The 24,320-nt window shown below is 45.0% G+C and overlaps 2 protein-coding genes across 4 annotated transcripts in view; one reads left to right on the top strand and one right to left on the bottom strand.

Moving 5' to 3' along the window:
• Positions 1-17,218, bottom strand: part of LOC115200672 (protein RUFY3) — a 49,721-nt gene extending 32,503 nt beyond the window's left edge. For 2 of the 3 annotated variants that reach the window (XM_029763885.1, XM_029763887.1), the window contains exons 1-3: positions 16,919-17,218; positions 2,344-2,517; positions 256-373 (exon numbers count right to left, since the gene is read on the bottom strand). In XM_029763885.1, the coding sequence (XP_029619745.1) occupies positions 256-373; positions 2,344-2,517; positions 16,919-17,198 (572 nt within the window). In that variant the 5' untranslated portion in view covers positions 17,199-17,218. Of the gene's footprint in view, positions 1-255; positions 374-2,343; positions 2,518-5,821; positions 6,600-16,918 lie in introns of those variants that run through there. The other variant, XM_029763886.1, reaches the window with a different exon arrangement.
• On the top strand, positions 12,682-14,579 carry LOC115199692 (centrosomal protein of 131 kDa-like). Its single transcript, XM_029761995.1, has 2 exons — positions 12,682-12,844; positions 13,468-14,579. The coding sequence occupies exons 1-2, from the start codon at positions 12,682-12,684 to the stop codon at positions 14,577-14,579; spliced, it is 1,275 nt and encodes a 424-aa protein (XP_029617855.1).
• Positions 17,219-24,320: the final 7,102 nt, after the last annotated feature.

The following is a 24,320-nucleotide window of genomic DNA, read 5'->3' as shown; positions in this document are numbered from 1 at the left end:
TGCTTCTACACCTGCATTGCTTGCTGTTTGGGGTTTTAGGCTGGGTTTCTGTACAGCACTTTGAGATATCAGCTGATGTAAGAAGGGCTATATAAATACATTTGATTTGATTTAAACAATTTAAAGGCAATGCTACTAAATAAATAATTGTGTAAGTAAAACTTCTGACCCACTGGGAATGTGTTGAAAGAAATGAAAGCTGAAATAAAATCATTCTCTCTACTATTATGTCATTATAGGGAGATGCAGTCTTACTTGAGTCCTGGCAGGTCTTTGACGCTGGCCGTGATCTCGCCAGCCTCAGGGGTGAGTTTCTCCACCAGCTCCAAGGCCCCCCAGAAAGACTTGTTCTGCCCCAGGAATGTCTTCTTGTCTGGAGGGGGGGGGGGGGGACAAGCAGATGAGGGGTGTTAGGCAAAGGGTCTGGGTTAAGACCAACAAAGCTTTAGTTTCCTTTTTTATGCTTAAAACCTCTGGGCTAAACACTCTTCTTCTAAGTTGCATAAATGTACAAAAACCAATAGCTTGTAGTGGTCACTTCCTTCCATTCCTTCAGTAAGTATTCATACCCCTTGACTTATTGCACATTTTGTTGTGTTACAGTCTGAATTCAAAATTGATTCAAACAAAAACAATATAAATCGTCACCCGTCTACACACAATACCCCCATCATAAGGTGTAAACATGGTTAGACAGTTTTTCAAATTTATTGAAAATGAAACAAATATCTACATTTACATAATTATTCACACCCCTGAGTCAACTTTGGCAGTGATTACAGCTGTGACCCTTTCTGGGTAAGTCTCTAACAGCTTTGCACACCTGGATTGTACAATATTTACACATTCTTTTTAAAATTCTTCAACCTCTGTCAAGTTGGTTGTTGATTATGATAGACAGCCATTTTCAAGTCTTGCCATAGATTTTCAAGACAATTTAAGTCAAAACTTGTAACTAGGCCACTCAGGAACGTTGAACATCGTCTTGGTAAATAACTCCAGTGTAGATTTGACCTTTTGTTTTAGGTTATTGTTCTGCTGAAAGGTGAATTCATCTCCCAATGTCTGGTGGAAAGCAGACTGAAGTAGGTTATCCTCTAGGATTTTCCCTGTGCTTAGCTTTATTCCGTTTCTTTGTATCCTAAAGAATTCCCTTGTCCTTGATGATGACAAGCATACCCATAACATGATGCAGCCACCACCATGTTTCAAAATATGAAGAGTGGTACTCAGTGATGTGTTGTGTTGGATTTGCCCGAAACATAACACTTTGTATTCAGGACATAAAGTTAATTGCTTTGACACATATTTTGCAGTATTACTTTAGTGCCTTGTTCAAACAGGATGGATGTTTTGTAATATTTGTATTCTGTACAGGCTTCCTTCTTTTCACACTGTCATTTAGGTTAGTATTGTGGAGTGACTACAATGTTGTTGATCCATCCTCAGTTTTCTCCCACCACAGCTAATAAACTCTGTAACTGTTTTAAAGTCACCATTGGCCTCATGGTGAAATCCCTGAGCGGTTTCCTTCCTCTCTGGCAACTGAGTTAGGAAGGACTTCTGTATCTTTGTAGTGACTGGGTGTATTGATACACCATCCAAAGTGTAATTAATAACTTCCCCATGCTCAAAGGGATATTCAATGTTCGCGTGTATATTTTTACCCCTCTACCAATAGGGGTCATTCTTTGCGATGCATTGGAAAACCTCCTTGGTCTTCGCTGTTGAATCTGTGTTTGAAATTCACTGAGGGACCTTATAGATAATTGTATGTGTGGGGTACAGAGATGAGGTAGTCATTCAAAAAAATCATGCTAAACACTATTATTAAACACAGAGTGAGTCCATGCAACTTGTGTGACTTGTTAAATCACATTTTTACTCCTGAACTTATTTAGGCTTGCCATAACAAAGGGGGTTGAATACTTATTGAGTCAAGCAATTTCAGCTTTAAATGTTGTATTAATTTGAAACATAATTCGTTTGACATTATGGGGTATTGTGTGTAGGCCAGCGACACAAAATCTATATTTAATCTATTTTAAATTTGGGCTGTAACAAGAAAGTATGGAAAAATTCAAGGGGTGTAAATACTTTCCGAAGGCCCTACACATCCTTGGCTTATGAGAATCATTATCATAACTGTATAGGAATGGTCCAGAAGGGATGTGACTGTTATAAAGAGGGGTGCACTCCGCGGAGGAATAAACATTGAGAACAAAACAGATCTGGGAACCAGATTGTCACGCTAAACGAGTTGGTAAAGAATTAGCACAAACAAGATTTGGAAACCAGCCTAGAAACAAAACAATAACATAGGTAGCTGTAACATCTCTTTACTTTTGAGTCCGTGTTTCAGGCAGTGCTCCATGACAACGAAGAACTGCTGTAGAGGAGCGTAGTCCGAGTCCAGGGTTCTGCCCAAGTTCAGGGCCGACTCAATCAGACCCTTGATGCTCAGCTTGGCCATGTTCATCAGGTTCAACCGCTCGATGGCTATCGGGTCCTTCGGATCTGGAGCGAGAGGGGACAAAGGAGGCAGAAGACATTAGGAGAGAAAGAGGAAGAGATTTGAGCAACACACACACACACACCCTGGTAAAACATACATTGGTCACCGTGGCAACAGCTGAATGCAGAGCATATCAACACTGAGAAGGGAAGGTGACCTGCTCCCAATAGACAGAGAGAGTTGTGGCAAAATGGCTTAAGGACAACAAAGTCAAGGTATTGGAGTGGCCATCACAAAGCCATGACCTCAATCCTATAGAAAATTTGTGGGCAGAACTGAAAAAGTGTGTGCGAGCAAAGAGGCCTACAAACCTGACTCAGTTACACCAGCTCTGTCAGGAGGAATGGGCCAAACCTGACTCTACCTTCTTGCCCTTTGTGCTGTTGACTGTGCCCAATAATGTTTGTACCATGTTGTGCTGCTACCCTGCTATATTGTTGTCTTAGGTCTCTATGTAGTGTTGTGTTGTCTCTCATGTCGTGATGTGTGTTTTGTCCTATATTTATGTTATTTTTAATCCCAGGCCCCATCTCCGCAGGAGGCCGTCGGCCTTCTGGTAGGCCGTCGGCCTTCTGGTAGGCCGTCGGCCTTCTGGTAGGCCGTCGGCCTTCTGGTAGGCCGTCGGCCTTCTGGTAGGCCGTCATTGTAAATAAGAATTTGTTCTTAAAACTTCTTAAGGCTAGTATTTTGACGTCCGGATGAAAACCAAAGTAAACTGCCTGTTACTCAGGCCAAGAAGCTAGGATTTGCATATAAATTGGTATATTTGGAAAGAAAACACGATCTCAGTTTCTAAAACTGTTAAAATAATGTCTGAGTATAACAGAACTGATTTGGCAGGCGAAACCCCAGGGACAAACCATCCAGGGGGGGGAAAAAATGGAGGTCATAGGATTTCCCAATGGTTTTCTATGGGAAACCCTATTTATGAGGAACCTGGTTGCAGTTCCTATGGCTTCCACTAGACGTCAACAGTCTTTAGAAATTGGTCAATGTTTTTCTTTTGAGAAATGAAGAAGTAGTGCTATTCATTCCATGTGTCACTCTGAAGGTCCCTACTATTTTGGTGAACAGGAGCGCGCTCCGTGTTATTGTTCTTCGGTATTGGAAACAGATTATCCCGTCTTAAATTTTATAGAATATTTACATTTTAGGCTACCTGAGGTTGGATTAGGAATGTTGTTTGAAATGTTTGGACCAAGTTCACAGGTCATTTATTAGATACTTTGTAGTCATGTTGGGCGAGTTGGAACCGGTGTATTTCTGAATCAAAAGCGCCAAATAAATGGACATTTGAGAGATATATAAAGAAGGAATTTAGTGAACAAAACGACCATTCATTGTGTCACTGAGACATTTGGGATTGCAAAAAGAAGAAGATCTTCAAAAGGTAAGGCATTTATTATATCGTTATTTCTGACTTTTGTGTCGCACCTGCCTGGTTGAAAAATTATTTGCATGCGTTTGTATGCGGGGCGCTGTCCTCAGATAATCGCATGGTCTGCTTTCGCCGTAAAGCCTTTTTGAAATCTGACACAGCAGCCGGATAAACAAGAAGTTAAGCTTTATTTTGATGTATTACACTTATATTTTCGTGAATGTTGAATATTGATATTCCTGTAGTTTGAATTTGGCGCTCTGCAATTTCACTGGGTGTTGTCAAATCGATCCCGTTAAAGGGATTGGCGCGTGAAGGGATCACTAACAGGTTAACTGACTAGTTAAATAAAAAGGTTCAATAAAACATTAATTTAAAAAAATCACCAGTAGAGGGAGTTCCCTTTGACTGTTTTCCGATTCACTGTTTTGGTGGCACTCATAAAATGTATCATATCGTTAAAATTAGCAGAGATCCCACTCTGGAAATGTGATGTGTTTAAAGAGGATATTGTTTAAAACAATGTCTAAAAATGAACAATTTTCACGTTGAATAAATGAATGTGTAAAATTCTATGATTTATATATACACTAGATGACAGATAGGGGGCGCTGTGTTGAAGCCACCGTGCCTCCATCTTGGTACCCCCACCCCCCACCGTGCCTCCATCTTGGTACACCCCCTCCATTGTAAAATATATTTAGGAAGTTATAGGAATCCATTTATTAATGTCTACATGTTTTTGCCATGTTTATTTTATTACAGACACCTTAATGCATACTTTAACATTTAATTATGAGCTAAACAAAAATATATTTATTTTTTTGAGATTACTAATGTTGCTGTCTCCACTACAACAACAAAACACATGTCATTTTCTTCTTGAAACATTTAATTGAAATACTGTAAAATTCCATTCATTCCTCCTACTGGGAGTGCAAATATGGCCGACCGGTGGCATCAAAGCTTCTCAATGGCCAATACACAGGACCCCTACAGGACCACCCATACAGGACCCCCCCCCCCCCCACAGGACACAAAGGACCCCCCCACACACCCCACAGGACCCAGGATCTAGTCTGAAAAACACACCTTATTTACAAGCAGCACCTCACCACACCTAGGGTGAGCACATTTAAAAACCTCAAATGGAGGACAACAGGATGAATTTGGGGGACAGCGTAGCCTAGCCACACCGCTCTGCTCCTCCCTGTTCAACACAAGCCTCCTCTGTGGCTCAGAGAGAACACCATGAGACTGTAATCAGAGTCAAAATCAGCGAGTTACCGAGCGCTGGGAGACTGACATGACGACATTACTAGGGCATGTATTCATAAAGAGTCTCAATAGGAGTGTTGATCTAGGATCAGGTCATACAGAGTCTCAGTAGGAGTGGTGATCTAAGATCAGGTCATAAAGAGTCTCAGTAGGAGTGTTGATTTAGGATCAGGTCATACAGAGTCTCAGTAGGAGTGCTGTTCTAGGATCAGGTCATAAAGAGTCTCAGTAGGAGTGCTGATCTAGGATCAGGTCATAAAGAGTCTCAGTAGGACTGTTGATTTAGGATCAGGTCATAAAGAGTCTCAGTAGGAGTGGTGATCTAGGATCAGGTTATAAAGAGTCTCAGTAAGAGTGCTGATCTAGGATCAGGTCATAAAGAGTCTCAGTAGGACTGTTGATTTAGGATCAGGTCATAAAGAGTCTCAGTAGGTAGGAGTACTGTTATAGGATCAGATCATAAAGAGTCTCAGTAGGAGTACTGTTCTAGGATCAGGTCATACAGAGTCTCAGTAGGAGTACTGTTCTAGGATCAGATCATACAGAGTCTCAGTAGGAGTACTGTTCTAGGATCAGGTCATACAGAGTCTCAGTAGGAGTGGTGATCTAGGATCAGGTCCCCTCTGTCCATGTTACGGTCTATCACCTACCTTCGTGGGCCGGCTCTGGGTCTGGGGTGAGAGAGATGTCGTTGAGCTCCCTGAGACAGAGCCATTCTCCGTCCACCGACACGCGGAAGTTACACAGATAGATGGTCTCTCGGGCCGCTTGCGTGATCTTGTCGGTGGTGGGAGTCGGTGCATCGGCCTGAGGCGTCACGTCTGCCATGATGACTCAGCGAATAAAGAGGGCTGAGAGACGAACGGCAACAAAGCAGGAACGCTCTCTCTGTCCAGGCGACGCAAAGGCCGCAAAGAGGGGGGGGGGATGGAGAATTTGTGCCGAACAACAGCAGTCTTCCCAGATACAAAAGGAATGAAAAGGGAGAGAAAAAATCTCTGTGCCGAACGACAGCAGTCTTCCCAGATACAATAAGAACAGGAATGAAAAGAGAGAGAAAAACAGCAGCACTTTTTAAACGGAGGAGTGAGGAGAAAAGCCACCAGTGTGGGTCTGTCTCAACAAAAGCCGCAGCCCTGCCCTCTCCTCTTTTCCTCTGCAGCGCGGCCTGGTTACTGGGATAGCAACGCTAGGTGTCTGCCTGGGCGCGGCCTGCGTACTGGGATAACAGCGCTAAGTCTCTGCTCTGCTGGAATGACAGCCTCTCCCTTTGGTGGGCTCTGCCTCTGCCCCTCTCCTCTCCTCTCTCGTTCGGCTCGCCCTCACAGGATTGGTTGTGTGCAGGCGGTGAGTCGCTGCTCCTCTGACAGACAGCAGAGTGGGTGTTGACGAAGATGGCTGCCTGATAATGAGCTAGCTGGGTAAAAGAGCAACATCACCTGACCAGATGGTGCATGGGGAGGGGAAGGGACTAATTCCCCTGATGCCCATTTGTTGCAGGGAGAGAGGGAGGGCATCTTTGATGCAGGCAGGCAGGCAGGCAGGGAGGGAGGAAGGGAAGGAAGGAGGGAGAGAGGGAGGGCATCTTTGATGCAGGACGGGAGGCAGGAACGGCTCGTCGCTCTCTCTGGCATCAGCCAGATTTCCTGGCAGGGAAGAACTATTAAAATCACACACTGAGTTTGAGAAGCATCACTTTACTCAGCCACCAGTATTTATAGGATACTGCCCCATAAAAACACTGGACATTTTAATCCTTGGCTCTATCAAGGAAAGGGGATACCTAAACCAGTTACAACAATGTATTCAACTGAAATGTATCTTCCACAGTTAATCCAGCCCCTCTGAATCGAGGAACTGCCTTAAAAAAAAAAAAATACATTTAAAAATCGACATCCACGTCAATCGGTCTATTAGCCTACACCATGTAATAACTTCAGTATTTCAACATTATGTCTCTTTTCATATGTTATAGGCAATGTAAAATATATTTCTCAATGACTTATCTAGCTAAATAAAAATAAAATAAAATAAAAACATTTCACACTGATGTAACAGCCCGAGTCTGATGTGGTAGCGAACAAGTTCCCAGGTCCCAGCGGCCTTATTAAATGTTGCGTAAACACATCATATGCTTGTGCCAGTTCACACAAAAAGTTGCCATTCATAAAAAGTAAATTTGACTTGACAATCTTTAGACCATGCGTAAACACAGTTTCTAGTAGTGGAAATATTGCAAGGCAGCGAAAAGGGTAGCTTAGTAGCAGCCTTGTGCTAACGGGGAATTATGTACCCCCGTTTAGAACTGGGTCAGAACCCCCCCTTTACACCTCCATAACAGCTTGAATTCTTTGGGAATTCAAAAAAATAAAAATAAAAAGGTGTTTGAAATGTTCCACAGGGATGTTGGTCTACGCTGACACGACGGCATCACATAGTTGCTGCTGATTGGACGGTGGTACATTCATGCTGCTAACAGCCCGTTCCATCTCATCCCAAAGATAATCTATTGGGTTGAGTTCTGGGGACTGACCAGGACACTCAAATAAACTGAACTCGCTGTCATGTTCCAGACGATGCTTTTCCACTCCTCAATTGTCCAGTGTTGGTGATGGCGTTACGACTGGAGACGCTTCTTCTTGTTTTTAGCTGATCGGACTGGAACCCGGTGGGTCGTCCGCTGCAATAGCCAATCCGTGACAAGGATTGATGAGTTGTGCGTTCTGAGAGGCCGTTCTGCACACCACCGTTATTTGTCTGGTTGTGGCCCGCCTCTTAGCTTGCGCGATTCTTGCCATTCTCCTTCGACCTCTCTCATCAACATGGTGTTTTCTCCAACAGGACTTCTGCTGACTGGATGTTTTTTTGTTTGTTGCACCATTCTAGGTAAAACCCTAGACACTGTCGTGCGTGAAAAGCCCAGGAGGGTGGCCGTTTCTGAGATACGGCGTACCTGGCACCTACCATCACAAAGCTGCTTAGGTCACTAGTTTGGCCCATTCTAATGTTAAATTGAACAGTAAGTGAATGCCTCGATGCCTGCTTTACATAGCAAGCCACAGCCACGTGACTCGTCTGTAGGAGCGATCCATTTTTCGTGAACGGGGTTTGGTGTACGCAATTCAACTGGCCAGTCAGTGTATGATGACTCTTAAAATAGATTTCACCCATCTACATTACAATACCCCATAATAAAAAATATACAAAAATTGTGTTTGCAAATTTGTTGAAAATGAAATTTCTAATTTACATAAGTTCTCACACACCTTAAGAATGGCAGTGATTACAGCTGTGAGTCTTTCTGGGTAAGTCTAAGAGCTTTGCACACTTGGATTGTAGAATATTTGCACATTATTATTTTTTAATTCTTCTACCTCTGTTAAGTTAGTTGTGGATCATGATAGAAAGCCATTTTAAAAAGTCTTGCCATTGATTTAAGCAGATTTAAGTCAAAACTGTAACTAGGCCGCTCAGGAACATTCAACATCGTCTTGATAAATAACTCCAGTATAGATTTGGCCTTATTTACATTTACCTCATTTAGCAGACGCTCTTATCCAGAGCGACTTACAAATTGTGTTTTAGGTTATAGTTCTGCTGAAAGGTGAATTCATCTCCCAGTGTCTGGTGGAGAGTAGACAACCAGGTTTTCCAATAGGATTTTGCCTGTGCTTAAAAAAAAGAAATGCCTAGTCCTTGTTGATGACAAGCATACCCATAACATGAAACAGCCACCACCATGCTTGAAGATATGAGGAGTGGTACTCAGTGATGTGTTGTGTTTGATTTACCCCAAACATAATGCTTTGCATTCAAGATGAAGTAAATTTCTTTACCATATTTTTTTCAGTTTTACTTTAGTGCCTTGTTACAAAGGATGCATGTTTTGAATAGGGATGCACGATATATCGGTGAACATATTGGAATCGGCTGATATTAGCTAAAAAAATGCCAACATCGGTATTGGCCTGATGTCTAGTTTAATGCCGATGTCCAAAACTGATGTCAAAGCTGACGTGCGTACCTACATAACGTAGGTACATGACGTGCGTACCTACATAACGTAGGTACATGACGTGCGTACCTACATAACGTAGGTACATGACGTGCGTACCTACATAACGTAGGTACATGACGTGCGTACCTACATAACGTAGGTACATGACGTGCGTACCTACATAACGTAGGTACATGACGTGCGTACCTACATAACGTAGGTACATGACGTGCGTACCTACATAACGTAGGTACATGACGTGCGTACCTATATAACGTAGGTACATGACGTAATGACTCCACGTAAAATGCTGCGCTACACGTGCAGCACAGCATTCCTAACCTAGCCCACAATGTCTGCTGTGTGGATCGAGCAGTCAACAAGTCAAGCAGTCATTTGAAAGGGTAAGAACATTTCAGCGAGACAACTCAAAAAACGAAATCCGTTAAAGCCAAGATAATGGAATTCATTGCCCTTGACAGTCAATCGTTCTCTGTCGTGGCTGATGTTGGCTTTCGCCGACTGGTCGAGCACCGGTACACACTAACGTTACCAAGTGCGCTATTTTTCAGATGTTGCCCTACCGGAGTTACACAATAATAGCGTCACTGCTATTAGCTTCACGACATACATACATACATACATATACTATGGAACACCATTTGGGTATTTGCGTGTCAAAAAGATACATTAGCTCTGTCAAAGCTGTACAAGAAAGTCTGCAAACACCGGCCATGAACTATGTGTTTTCAATACCGCGTTGGTAATAAAGCATCATTTATTCAACCGCAACTTCTGGGGTAGCTAGCTTTAGCTTGGTAACCTAGCTAGCACCAATACAACCAGCCTGAAAACAATGACCAGTAGAAACTGCAGTCATTTTCATTATTCTTAGCAATGATTTAGGAATCCTTGAGTAAGTATTAGCTAGGTTGCCACTTGCCACAATAAGGATTAGGCACAATAATGGACTTGCGGTTTGCCTTCAAAATAAAAGTGTGTCACTGACAGTGATGCAAATGAATACAAATAGTAGAATTATGCCATACTTTTATTTTGAAGACTACCCGCAAAGTCCACTATTGTGGCTAATCCTTATTGTGGCGAGCTTCACATAGATGGGTCCGACCACCATTAATCAAGTAAGAACTGTATTATAAATCAGGGTTACTTTAGATGACACCTAGCTATATAGTTATGTTGGTGCATCACTAGTTTTGTAATATTTGTATTCTGTACAGGCTTCCTCCTTTTCTCTGTCATTTAGGTTAGTATTGTGGAGTAACTACAATGTTGATCCATCCTGAAAATTCTCCTATCACAGCCATTAAAAACTCACTGTTTTAAAGTCACCATTGGCCTCATGGTGAAATCCCTGAGCGGTTTCCTTCTTCTCCGGCAACTGAGTTAGGAAGGACGCCTGTATCTTTGTAGTGACTGGATGTATTGATACACCATCCAAAGTGTAATAATTCATTTCACCATGCTCAAAAGTGATATTCAATGTCTGTTGCTCTGGATAAGAGCGTCTGCTAAATGACTTAAATGTAAATGTAAATGTAAATGTTTATTTTATTACCCATCTACCATTGGGTGCCCTTCATTGCAAGGCATTGGAAAAACTTCCTGGTGTTTTCACTGCTCGACTGAGGGACCAAATTGTATGTGTGGGGTACAGAGACGAGGGAGTCATTCAAAAAATTATGTTAAACACTATTATTGCACACGGAGTGAGTCCATGCAACTTATTATGTGACTTGTTAAGCACATTTCACTGGCAAAGAAAACAATGTCAACACCTCCAAAGACTTGGCCATCGCCATTTCATTTAGATACTGTCGAATTCCAATATCTACAAAGCAAAATAAGGGTGTCATTGTCACCATAAAAGCTGAACGATGGGCAATGTTCAGCCGTTGTTATAAAATGCTCGTTCACGCACAGTTTTACGACGGGTCTGATTTATAGCAGGAAACACACGTGTTGCGTGCGTCAAGTTTAAACATTTAAAATATATTTTTAGAAATGGATCACGCAGATATTACGTGTAACATTTATGCCTGGGGTGGCAGGTAGCCTAGTGGTTAGAGCGTTGGGCCAGTAACCAGCAGGTAGCCTAGTGGTTAGAGCGTTGGACTAGTAACCAGCAGGTAGCCTAGTGGTTAGAGGAGGAGGCAGGTAGCCTAGTGGTTAGAGCGTTGGGCCAGTAACCTGCAGGTAGCCTAGTGGTTAGAGCGTTGGGCTAGTAACCAGCAGGTAGCCTAGTGGTTAGAGCGTTGGACTAGTAACCAGCAGGTAGCCTAGTGGTTAGAGCGTTGGACTAGTAACCAGCAGATAGCCTAGTGGTTAGAGCGTTGGGCCAGTAACCAGCAGGTAGCCTAGTGGTTAGAGCGTTGGACTAGTAACCATCAGGTAGCCTAGTGGTTAGAGCGTTGGACTAGTAACCAGCAGGTAGCCTAGTGGTTAGAGCGTTGGACTAGTAACCAGCAGGTAGCCTAGTGGTTAGAGCGTTGGACTAGTAACCAGCAGGTAGCCTAGTGGTTAGAGCGTTGGGCCAGTAACCAGCAGGTAGCCTAGTGGTTAGAGCGTTGGACTAGTAACCAGCAGGTAGCCTAGTGGTTAGAGCGTTGGACTAGTAACCAGCAGGTAGCCTAGTGGTTAGAGCGTTGGACTAGTAACCAGCAGGTAGCCTAGTGGTTAGAGCGTTGGGCCAGTAACCAGCAGGTAGCCTAGTGGTTAGAGCGTTGGACTAGTAACCAGCAGGTAGCCTAGTGGTTAGAGCGTTGGACTAGTAACCAGCAGGTAGCCTAGTGGTTAGTGTTGGACTAGTAACCAGCAGGTAGCCTAGTGGTTAGAGCGTTGGACTAGTAACCAGCAGGTAGCCTAGTGGTTAGAGCGTTGGGCCAGTAACCAGCAGGTAGCCTAGTGGTTAGAGCGTTGGACTAGTAACCAGCAGGTAACCTAGTGGTTAGAGCGTTGGGCCAGTAACCAGCAGGTAGCCTAGTGGTTAGAGCGTTGGACTAGTAACCAGCAGGTAGCCTAGTGGTTAGAGCGTTGGACTAGTAACCAGCAGGTAGCCTAGTGGTTAGTGTTGGACTAGTAACCAGCAGGTAGCCTAGTGGTTAGAGGCAGGTAACCTAGTGGTTAGAGCGTTGGGCCAGTAACCAGCAGGTAACCTAGTGGTTAGAGGGTTGGACTAGTAACCAGCAGGTAGCCTAGTGGTTAGAGAGTTGGACTAGTAACCAGCAGGTAACCTAGTGGTTAGAGCGTTGGGCTAGTAACTGAAAGGTTGCAAGTTCAAATCCCCCGAGCTGACAAGGTACAAGTCTGTCGTTCTGCCCCTGAACAGGCAGTTAACCCACTGTACTGTTCCTAGGCCGTCATTGAAAATAAGAATTTGTTCTTAACTGACTTGCCTAGTTAAATAAAGGTAAAATAAAAAAATAAATAAATGAAGCCCCGGAGAAGGTCACTTGTCACCTAAGGCCCTTCGAACCAAACATCCACATGACAATGTCAGTTTTCCACACCGAGTCAGCCAGTCCCGCTGAGTCAGCCAGTCCCGCTGTGTCAGCCAGTCCCGCTGTGTCAGCCAGTCCCGCTGAGTCAGCCAGTCCCGCTGAGTCAGCCAGTCCCGCTGAGTCAGCCAGTCCCGCTGAGTCCGGACTTAACTTCTGTGCAGTATTTGAACACAAATACTGGAAATTCCACTGGTCTCATCCAAGGTTATTTCAGTCCCACCCTGCCAATTTAACTCAACGTAAAACATAACTCAGGAATCAGGATGGATTCAATCACAAGAGGCCTGAGCATTTCACTGTAGCCATGTTGTCATTCTAGCTCATAGACTGTAAAAAAAAATATATGGACGAAGCCATCGATGACGTCGCCCCATTGTGTCCTATGAGAACGCTTGGTGGCGTACTTGATCGTAAGGAAATGTCATTTCAGAGTGTTGCATGCTTGTCAAACAAAAACATGTGCACCAAGGGGGAACCCCGGGACCGAATTTGGGAAAACATGAACTACTGAAATGACAAAACAGCAGTGCTGCAATGTTCGCGGTTTTTGCCACAAAATTCGGCTACTTTGAAAACGATGTCGCGGGTGAAAATGTATTTTGTCGAGGGTTGCGGGTTTTTGTGGCATTTCTCTTCAAAAATCTATTTCACTGAGACCTGCTGCTGACTGTCAGGCAGTGAGGCTGGCTGTTGCTGAGTGAGTGAGTGAGTGAGTGAGTGAGTGAGTGAGTGAGTGAGTGAGTGAGACCGGAAAGGTCTGTCTGTGTTGAGAGAGCAGTACACCTATTGGCTGAGTCACGTGAGCTAGAGGAGAGAGCAGCACAGCTATTGGCTGAGTCACGTGAGCTAGAGGAGAGAGCAGCACAGCTATTGGCTGAGTCACGTGAGCTAGAGGAGAGAGCAGCACAGCTATTGGCTGAGTCACGTGAGCTAGAGGAGAGAGCAGCACAGCTATTGGCTGAGTCACGTGAGCTAGAGGAGAGAGCAGCACAGCTATTGGCTGAGTCACGTGAGCTAGAGGAGAGAGCAGCACAGCTATTGGCTGAGTCACGTGAGCTAGAGGAGAGAGCAGCACAGCTATTGGCTGAGTCACGTGAGCTAGAGGAGAGAGCAGCACAGCTATTGGCTGAGTCACGTGAGCTAGAGGAGAGAGCAGCACAGCTATTGGCTGAGTCACGTGAGCTAGAGGAGAGAGCAGCACAGCTATTGGCTGAGTCACGTGAGCTAGAGGAGAGAGCAGCACAGCTATTGGCTGAGTCACGTGAGCTAGAGGAGAGAGCAGCACAGCTATTGGCTGAGTCACGTGAGCTAGAGGAGAGAGCAGCACAGCTATTGGCTGAGTCACGTGAGCTAGAGGAGAGAGCAGCACAGCTATTGGCTGAGTCACGTGAGCTAGAGGAGAGAGCAGCACAGCTATTGGCTGAGTCACGTGAGCTAGAGGAGAGAGCAGCACAGCTATTGGCTGAGTCACGTGAGCTAGAGGAGAGAGCAGCACAGCTATTGGCTGAGTCACGTGAGCTAGAGGAGAGAGCAGCACAGCTATTGGCTGAGTCACGTGAGCTAGAGGAGAGAGCAGCACAGCTATTGGCTGAGTCACGTGAGCTAGAGGAGAGAGCAGCACAGCTATTGGCTGAGTCACGTGAGCTAGAGGAGAGAGCAGCACAGCTATTGGCTGAGTCACGTGAGCTAGAGGAGAGAGCAGCACAGCTATTGGCTGAGTCACGTGAGCTAGAGGAGAGAGCAGCACAGCTATTGGCTGAGTCATGTGAGCTAGAGGAGAGAGACAACTTTTTACCAGTTGTTGGATTTGCCTATTTAGATTGTCATTATGAAGACACCCATTTCCATAAAAACAGTAATACTCTACAACTGATGCACATCAAGAAATAATGGAGAGAAAAAAAAACACTGGAAAACTATTTTGGTCCCACTACAGCGCTTTACATAAATCCTCTCAGTTGGTGGTTTAAACTGCATTCTGATGTTGACTGCTTCAAGAAAAACGGTATCAAGGGAAGTGCTTTATGCATGTTCAGTTCTTGGGTTTCAGGGAGGGGGGGCTGCCCGAGGGGAAATCTGAAATGGAAGTTGGGGAACTCCCTCGCGCACGCGTGTGTGTGTGTGTGTGTGTGTGTGTGTGTGTGTGGGGGGGGGGGGGGGCGTCCTCAATGAAACTGACATGAAGCTAAATATGTTGAATGATACATTTTCCTCAGTTGGCCATCAAGTAACCTATTTATATATATATATATATATATATATGAAATGTATATATATAAATAGGTTACTATATATATATATGCCATTGTCGGCTACCATTTGATACAATACATATGTTGAAATGACTATTAGCAAAAGGGGATTTATTTACAATTATAAACCTGGTTCGAGTCCTGAATGCTGATTGGCTGAAAGCCGAGGTATATCAGACCATATACCACGGGTATGACAAAACGTTACTTTTTACTGTTCTAATTACATCGGTAATCAGTTTATAATAAGGCATCCCCGGGTTTTGCGGTATATGGCGAATATACAACGGCTAACAGCTGTATCCAGGCACTCCACGTTGCGTTATGCTTATGAATACCCTCTTAGCCATGGTAGATTGGCCATATCCCATACCCTCTTAGCCAGGGTAGATTGGCCATAACCCATACCCTCTTAGCCATGGTAGATTGGCCATATCCCATACCCTCTTGGGCAAATTATCTGGCGAGTTTAATAAGGGCAAATTATATTTTAACTTGCCCCATATTCAAATTCCTTTATTACGTCATGTCATAGTTTGCAATAATTATTATTTTAAATTAACCCAGATTTTGCTTCTAACTTCGTTACTATGATATTCCTTCATTAAAATTGGCTCGATAACGGTACGGAATACGGTTTTATTGTATAAATATGGCAACTAACGTTACTCTCTTGCTGCGAAAAAACAAAATGGTGCTAGTTTTCAGGCCTTTTGGTTTAGAATGGTCAATGGGAATGGAAATGTTAGCTTGACCTGTGAAACAGAGCTATCTAGCTGTTATATAGAGTTGGACTCTCCAACCCTGTTCCTAGAGAGATGTTGTCTGAGCCCAATCACGTTTCTACCATGTTCTGTGTTGCTGCCATGTTGTGTTGCTACCATGTTGTTGCTATGTTGTGTTGCTACCATGTTGTTGTTAAGTTGTGTTGCTACCATGCTGTGTTGCTACCATGTTGTTGTTAAGTTTCTACCATGCTGTGTTGTCATGCGTTGCTGCCATGTTGTGTTGCTACCATGTTGTTGTTAAGTTGTGTTGCTACCATGCTGTGTTGCTACCATGTTGTTGTTAAGTTTCTACCATGCTGTGTTGTCATGCGTTGCTGCCATGTTGTGTTGCTACCATGTTGTTGTCATGTGTTGCTACCATGTTGTCATGTTGTGTTGTCGTGTTGTCATGTTGTGTTGTCGTGTTGTCATGTTGTGTTGTCGTGTTGTCATGTGTTGTGTTGTCATGTTGTGTTGTCATGTGTTGTGTTGTGTTGTCATGTTACCATGCTGTGTTGTCATGTTGTGTTGCCATGCTGTGTTGTCATGCTGTGTTGTCATGCTGTGTTGTCATGCTGTGTTGTCATGTGTTGCTGCCTTGCTATGTTGTTGTCTTAGGTCTCTATGTTGTGTTGTCTCTCTTGTTGTGATATGTGTTCTGTCCTATATTTATATTGTTTATTTTGTAGTTTTAATCCCAGGCCCCCGTCCCCGCAGGAGGCCTTTTGCTAGGCCGTCATTATAAATAAGTTAAATAGTTAAATAGCTAAATAAAGACAGTACCTTCCTGTATATGTTTCCGTTTCAACTCCAGTTGTAACTAACCCGATTGAATTGATCAAGCAGGTTAACGACTAGAATCAGGTTAACTATCTCAGGGTTGGAGGAAAAACCCCTACAGGACGGTGAGTTAGCTAGCCCTGATATAACGGGGACATCTCTCTACTGTAACGTTACTTTAATCAATCTGAAAAGTTGTCTTTGGCTGGCTAGCTAAGATAAGATAAAATAAGAGCTTCATATCCTCTACTAGTCTGTTTGCTTGTTGACTAGGTAGATTTCAGTCAGAGGGGTGTTGACAAATAGCTACCGTTAGCTAGCTAGCTGCTACAACAACGACACTTTCAGTCAGACAGCTAGTCAGACTGTCAGCTAGCAAGTTGACTAGTTAAAAAGGGGTCTAGGTATATAAAGTATTGAAAACACTCACTCTTCGACGTACTCTTGATATCGACTTCATATTGAACAGAAGTAGGAGATGACAGTCCAGTCTTAGCGAAAGAAATGTTCGCGGAACTCAACGCCTCTTTAAAATAGATGACAGACGTCGGAGAGAAGGACTCGTCCGGAGTGCTAACAACACGTCCGTTTTTATCTTCAACTTGTCCTCTTTCAGAGTCCCCCGAAGCATCCAAACTTTGTGAAAGTGGTGAATCGTGGAAGGGACACGGTGATGTTGACAGTCCCTGGTCCGCCATCTTCACTTGCATGTGACTCGTTTCCAATCAGCAGTGAGAGAGAGAGAGAAACTTGTTCTTCTTTCATTCCGTGGGGTTTATCGGTGGTTGGTATCCAACGTTATGGTGCATTACCACCACCTACTGTACTGGAGTGTGGTCCAGAGGACAGGGAGAAACTAAATCCTTACCTGGCATCTCAGTTACTCTTTAAAAAAAGATAACAATATATTTGATACTATATCTAAAGAAGTTCTACTCAAAATACTGTTTAAACTCATTTCCTCCCTCATACTAGATCTCATCTTCTCTCTTTCCCCCCTGATACTGCCCCACACCGTATCAATACATGTTCTGTTTCCTGGTAATAATCTCACTTTTCTGTTGGATGCTTTCCTATTACATTTAAACTACACCATCACTGTCCACATCAGGCTGTTAGCCTGCCATCTCTACACCATCACTGTCCATATCAGGCTGTTAGCCTGCCATCTCTACACCATCACTGTCCACATCAGGCTCGTTAGCCTGCCATCTCTACACCATCACTGTCCATATCTGGCTGTTAGCCTGCCATCTCTGCACCATCACTGTCCACATCAGGCTGTTAGCCTGCCATCTCTGCACCATCACTGTCCACATCAGGCTGTTAGCCTGCCATCTCTGCACCATCACTGTCCACATCAGGCTCGTTAGCCTGCCATCTCTGCACCATCACTGTCCATATCAGGCTTTTAACCTGCCATCTCTACACCATCACTGTCCATATCAGGCTTTTAACCTGCCATCTCTGCACCATCACTGTCCACATCAGGCTGTTAGCCTGCCATCTCTACACCATCACTGTCCACATCAGGCTGTTAGCCTGCCATCTCTGCACCATCACTATCCATATCAGGCTTTTAACCTGCTCTTGCCATCTCTGCACCATCACTGTCCATATCAGGCTGTTAGCCTGCCATCTCTACACCATCACTATCCATATCAGGCTGTTAGCCTGCCATCTCTACACCATCACTGTCCACATCAGGATGTTAGCCTGCCATCTCTGCACCATCACTGTCCATATCAGGCTGTTAGCCTGCCATCTCTGCACCATCACTGTCCACATCAGGCTGTTAGCCTGCCATCTCTGCACCATCACTGTCCACATCAGGCTGTTAGCCTGCCATCTCTGCACCATCACTGTCCACATCAGGCTCGTTAGCCTGCCATCTCTGCACCATCACTGTCCATATCTGGCTGTTAGCCTGCCATCTCTACACCATCACTGTCCACATCAGGCTCGTTAGCCTGCCATCTCTGCACCATCACTGTCCACATCAGGCTCGTTAGCCTGCCATCTCTGCACCATCACTGTCCACATCAGGCTCGTTAGCCTGCCATCTCTGCACCATCACTGTCCACATCAGGCTGTTAGCCTGCCATCTCTGCACCATCACTGTCCACATCAGGCTCGTTAGCCTGCGATCTCTGCACCATCACTGTCCATATCAGGCTTTTAACCTGCCATCTCTACACCATCACTGTCCATATCAGGCTTTTAACCTGCCATCTCTGCACCATCACTATCCACATCAGGCTGTTAGCCTGCCATCTCTACACCATCACTGTCCACATCAGGCTCGTTAGCCTGCCATCTCTGCACCATCACTGTCCATATCAGGCTGTTAGCCTGCCATCTCTGCACCATCACTATCCATATCAGGCTTTTAACCTGCTCCTGCCATCTCTGCACCATCACTGTCCATATCAGGCTGTTAGCCTGCCATCTCTACACCATCACTGCCCACATCAGGCTGTTAACCTGCCATCTCTGCACCATCACTGTCCATATCAGGCTGTTAGCCTGCCATCACTACACCATCACTATCCATATCTGGCTGTTAGCCTGCCATCTCTACACCATCACTGTCCACATCAGGATGTTAGCCTGCCATCTCTGCACCATCACTGTCCACATCAGGCTGTTAGCCTGTCATCTCTACACCATCACTGTCCACATCAGGCTCGTTAGCCTGCCATCTCTGCACCATCACTGTCCATATCTGGCTGTTAGCCTGCCATCTCTACACCATCACTATCCATATCAGGCTGTTAGCCTGCCATCTCTACACCATCACTGTCCACATCAGGCTCGTTAGCCTGCCATCTCTGCACCATCACTGTCCACATCAGGCTCGTTAGCCTGCCATCTCTGCACCATCACTGTCCACATCAGGCTCGTTAGCCTGCCATCTCTGCACCATCACTGTCCACATCAGGCTGTTAGCCTGCCATCTCTGCACCATCACTGTCCACATCAGGCTCGTTAGCCTGCGATCTCTGCACCATCACTGTCCATATCAGGCTTTTAACCTGCCATCTCTACACCATCACTGTCCATATCAGGCTTTTAACCTGCCATCTCTGCACCATCACTATCCACATCAGGCTGTTAGCCTGCCATCTCTACACCATCACTGTCCACATCAGGCTCGTTAGCCTGCCATCTCTGCACCATCACTGTCCATATCAGGCTGTTAGCCTGCCATCTCTGCACCATCACTATCCATATCAGGCTTTTAACCTGCTCCTGCCATCTCTGCACCATCACTGTCCATATCAGGCTGTTAGCCTGCCATCTCTACACCATCACTGCCCACATCAGGCTGTTAACCTGCCATCTCTGCACCATCACTGTCCATATCAGGCTGTTAGCCTGCCATCACTACACCATCACTATCCATATCTGGCTGTTAGCCTGCCATCTCTACACCATCACTGTCCACATCAGGATGTTAGCCTGCCATCTCTGCACCATCACTGTCCACATCAGGCTGTTAGCCTGTCATCTCTACACCATCACTGTCCACATCAGGCTCGTTAGCCTGCCATCTCTGCACCATCACTGTCCATATCTGGCTGTTAGCCTGCCATCTCTACACCATCACTATCCATATCAGGCTGTTAGCCTGCCATCTCTACACCATCACTGTCCACATCAGGCTGTTAGCCTGCCATCTCTGCACCATCACTATCCCCATCAGGCTGTTAGCCTGCCATCTCTGCACCATCACTGTCCACATCAGGCTGTTAGCCTGCCATCTCTGCACCATCACTATCCACATCAGGCTGTTAGCCTGCCATCTCTACACCATCACTATCCATATCAGGCTGTTAGCCTGCCATCTCTGCACCATCACTGTCCACATCAGGCTCGTTAGCCTGCCATCTCTGCACCATCACTATCCCCATCAGGCTGTTAACCTGCCATCTCTGCACCATCACTATCCACATCAGGTTGTTAGCCTGCCATCTCTACACCATCACTATCCACATCAGGCTGTTAGCCTGCCATCTCTGCACCATCACTGTCCATATCAGGCTGTTAGCCTGCCATCTCTGCACCATCACTGTCCATATCAGGCTTTTAGCCTGCCATCTCTACACCATCACTATCCATATCAGGCTGTTAGCCTCTGCCTTGCTCATTGAAACTACAAAATCAACATCCCCACTACTTAGTGCTTGTTTACCCAGTACATCAACATCCCCACTACTTAGTGCTTGTTTAACCAGTACATCAACATCCCCACTACTTAGTGCTTGTTTATCAACATCCCCACTACTTAGTGCTTGTTTAACCAGTACATCAACATCCCCACTACTAAGTGCTTGTTTATCAACATCCCCACTACTTAGTGCTTGTTTAACCAGTACATCAACATCCCCACTACTTAGTGCTTGTTTAACCAGTACATCAACATCCCCACTACTTAGTGCTTGTTTAACCAGTACATCAACATCCCCACTACTTAGTGCTTGTTTAACCAGTACATCAACATCCCACTACTTAGTGCTTGTTTAACCAGTACATCCACATCCCCACTACTTAGTGCTTGTTTATCAACATCCCCACTACTTAGTGCTTGTTTACCCAGTACATCAACATCCCACTACTAAGTGCTTGTTTACCCAGTACATCAACATCCCCACTACTTAGTGCTTGTTTAACCAGTACATCAACATCCCACTACTTAGTGCTTGTTTATCAACATCCCCACTACTTAGTGCTTGTTTACCCAGTACAACAACATCCCCACTACTTAGTGCTTGTTTAACCAGTACATCAACATCCCCACTACTTAGTGCTTGTTTATCAACATCCCCACTACTTAGTGCTTGTTTACCCAGTACATCAACATCCCCACTACTAAGTGCTTGTTTATCAACATCCCCACTACTTAGTGCTTGTTTACCCAGTACATCAACATCCCCACTACTTAGTGCTTGTTTATCAACATCCCCACTACTTAGTGCTTGTTTACCCAGTACATCCCCACTACTAAGTGCTTGTTTAACCAGTACATCAACTGCCTCGTTCCCCTCCACCCCCACATAGGGACCCAAGTAACTCTTATCTGTATACCCATCTGTCTCATCCTGCCATGGGTTTGTAGTACATCATAAACCAGGTCTTGTCTGTTACGTGAGCTAAAGGACTGCAGACTCAATAACACTGCATATGAATCATAGCAAATAACCGACTTCTTCCACCCACTGCAAGGCCAAAAGTATGGCCATCAGCCATATATACAGCAAGATGTTCTGTAATACATTTCCTGGCTGCCACTCCACATTCCGGGACTACAAATGCTGACACAGTACATCCTGTTCTCAGATCTTTTGAACCATCTGTGTAAATGGCAACAACATCCTCATACACAGTATACAGATGTCTCTTAAACCAATCAGATGGATCAACACCCTCCCTGTCTTTCTGTAGTCTCTCCAATCAGATGGATCAACACCCTCCCTGTCTTTCTATAGTCTATCCAATCAGATGGATCAACACCCTCCCTGTCTTTCTATAGTCTCTCCAATCAGATGGATCAACACCCTCCCTGTCTTTCTATAGTCTCTCCAATCAGATAGATCAACACCCTCCCTATCTTTCTGTAGTCTCTCCAATCAGATGGATCAACACCCTCCCTGTCTTTCTGTAGTCCAATCAGATGGATCAACACCCTCCCTGTCTTTCTGTAGTCTCTCCAATCAGATGGATCAACACCCTCCCTGTCTTTCTGTAGTCTCTCCAATCAGATGGATCAACACCCTCCCTGTCTTTCTGTAGTCTCTCCAGATGGATCAACACCCTCCCTGTCTTTCTGTAGTCCAATCAGATGGATCAACACCCTCCCTGTCTTTCCCTAGTCTCTCCAATCAGATGGATCAACACCCTCCCTATCTTTCTGTAGTCTCTCCAATCAGATGGATCAAACCCCTCCCTGTCTTTCTGTAGTCTCTCCAATCAGATGGATCAACACCCTCCCTGTCTTTCTGTAGTCTCTCCAGATGGATCAACACCCTCCCTATCTTTCTGTAGTCTCTCCAATCAGATGGATCAACACCCTCCCTGTCTTTCTGTAGTCTCTCCAATCAGATGGATCAACACCCTCCCTATCTTTCTGTAGTCTCTCCAATCAGATGGATCAACACCCTCCCTGTCTTTCTGTAGTCTCTCCAATCAGATGGATCAACACCCTGTCTTTTTGTAGTCTCTCCAATCAGATGGATCAACACCCTCCCTGTCTTTCCCTAGTCTCTCCAGATGGATCAACACCCTCCCTGTCTTTCTGTAGTCTGTCCAATCAGATGGATCAACACCCTCCCTATCTTTCCCTAGTCTCTCCAATCAGATGGATCAACACCCTCCCTGTCTTTCCCTAGTCTCTCCAGATGGATCAACACCCTCCCTATCTTTCTGTAGTCTCTCCAATCAGATGGATCAACACCCTCCCTGTCTTTCTGTAGTCTGTCCAATCAGATGGATCAATACCCTCCCTGTCTTTCTGTAGTCTCTCCAATCAGATGGATCAACACCCTCCCTGTCTTTCTGTAGTCTCTCCAGATGGATCAACACCCTCCCTATCTTTCTGTAGTCTCTCCAATCAGATGGATCAACACCCTCCCTGTCTTTCTGTAGTCTCTCCAATCAGATGGATCAACACCCTCCCTGTCTTTCTGTAGTCTCTCCAATCAGATGGATCAACACCCTCCCTGTCTTTCCCTAGTCTCTCCAGATGGATCAACACCCTCCCTGTCTTTCTGTAGTCTGTCCAATCAGATGGATCAACACCCTCCCTATCTTTCCCTAGTCTCTCCAATCAGATGGATCAACACCCTCCCTGTCTTTCCCTAGTCTCTCCAGATGGATCAACACCCTCCCTATCTTTCTGTAGTCTCTCCAATCAGATGGATCAACACCCTCCCTGTCTTTCTGTAGTCTGTCCAATCAGATGGATCAATACCCTCCCTGTCTTTCTGTAGTCTCTCCAATCAGATGGATCAACACCCTCCCTGTCTTTCTGTAGTCTGTCCAATCAGATGGATCAACACCCTCCCTGTCTTTCTGTAGTCTCTCCAATCAGATGGATCAAAACCCTCCCTGTCTTTCTGTAGTCTGTCCAATCAGATGGATCAACACCCTCCCTGTCTTTCTGTAGTCCAATCAGATGGATCAACACCCTCCCTATCTTTCTGTAGTCTCTCCAGATGGATCAACACCCTCCCTGTCTTTCTGTAGTCCAATCAGATGGATCAACACCCTCCCTATCTTTCTGTAGTCCAATCAGATGGATCAACACCCTCCCTGTCTTTCTGTAGTCTCTCCAGATGGATCAACACCCTCCCTATCTTTCTGTAGTCCAATCAGATGGATCAACACCCTCCCTGTCTTTCTGTAGTCTCTCCAGATGGATCAACACCCTCCATGTCTTTCTGTAATCTCTCCAATCAGATGGATCAACACCCTCCCTATTTTTCTGTAGTCTCTCCAATCAGATGGATCAATACCCTCCCTATCTTTCTGTAGTCTCTCCAATCAGATGGATCAACACCCTCCCTGTCTTCCTGTAGTCTCTCCAATCAGATGGATCATCACCCTCCCTATCTTTCTGTAGTCCAATCAGATGGATCAACACCCTCCCTGTCTTTCTGTAGTCTCTCCAGATGGATCAACACCCTCCCTGTCTTTCTGTAGTCTCTCCAATCAGATGGATCAACACCCTCCCTATTTTTCTGTAGTCTCTCCAATCAGATGGATCAATACCCTCCCTATCTTTCTGTAGTCTCTCCAATCAGATGGATCAACACCCTCCCTGTCTTCCTGTA

This window comes from Salmo trutta, chromosome 9 (assembly GCF_901001165.1).
Source record: "Salmo trutta chromosome 9, fSalTru1.1, whole genome shotgun sequence".
In the NCBI taxonomy this organism is placed as follows: Eukaryota; Metazoa; Chordata; class Actinopteri; order Salmoniformes; family Salmonidae; genus Salmo; species Salmo trutta.
The sequence above is the reverse complement of the archived record's forward strand: the minus strand, read 5'-3'. Positions and strand labels throughout refer to the sequence as shown.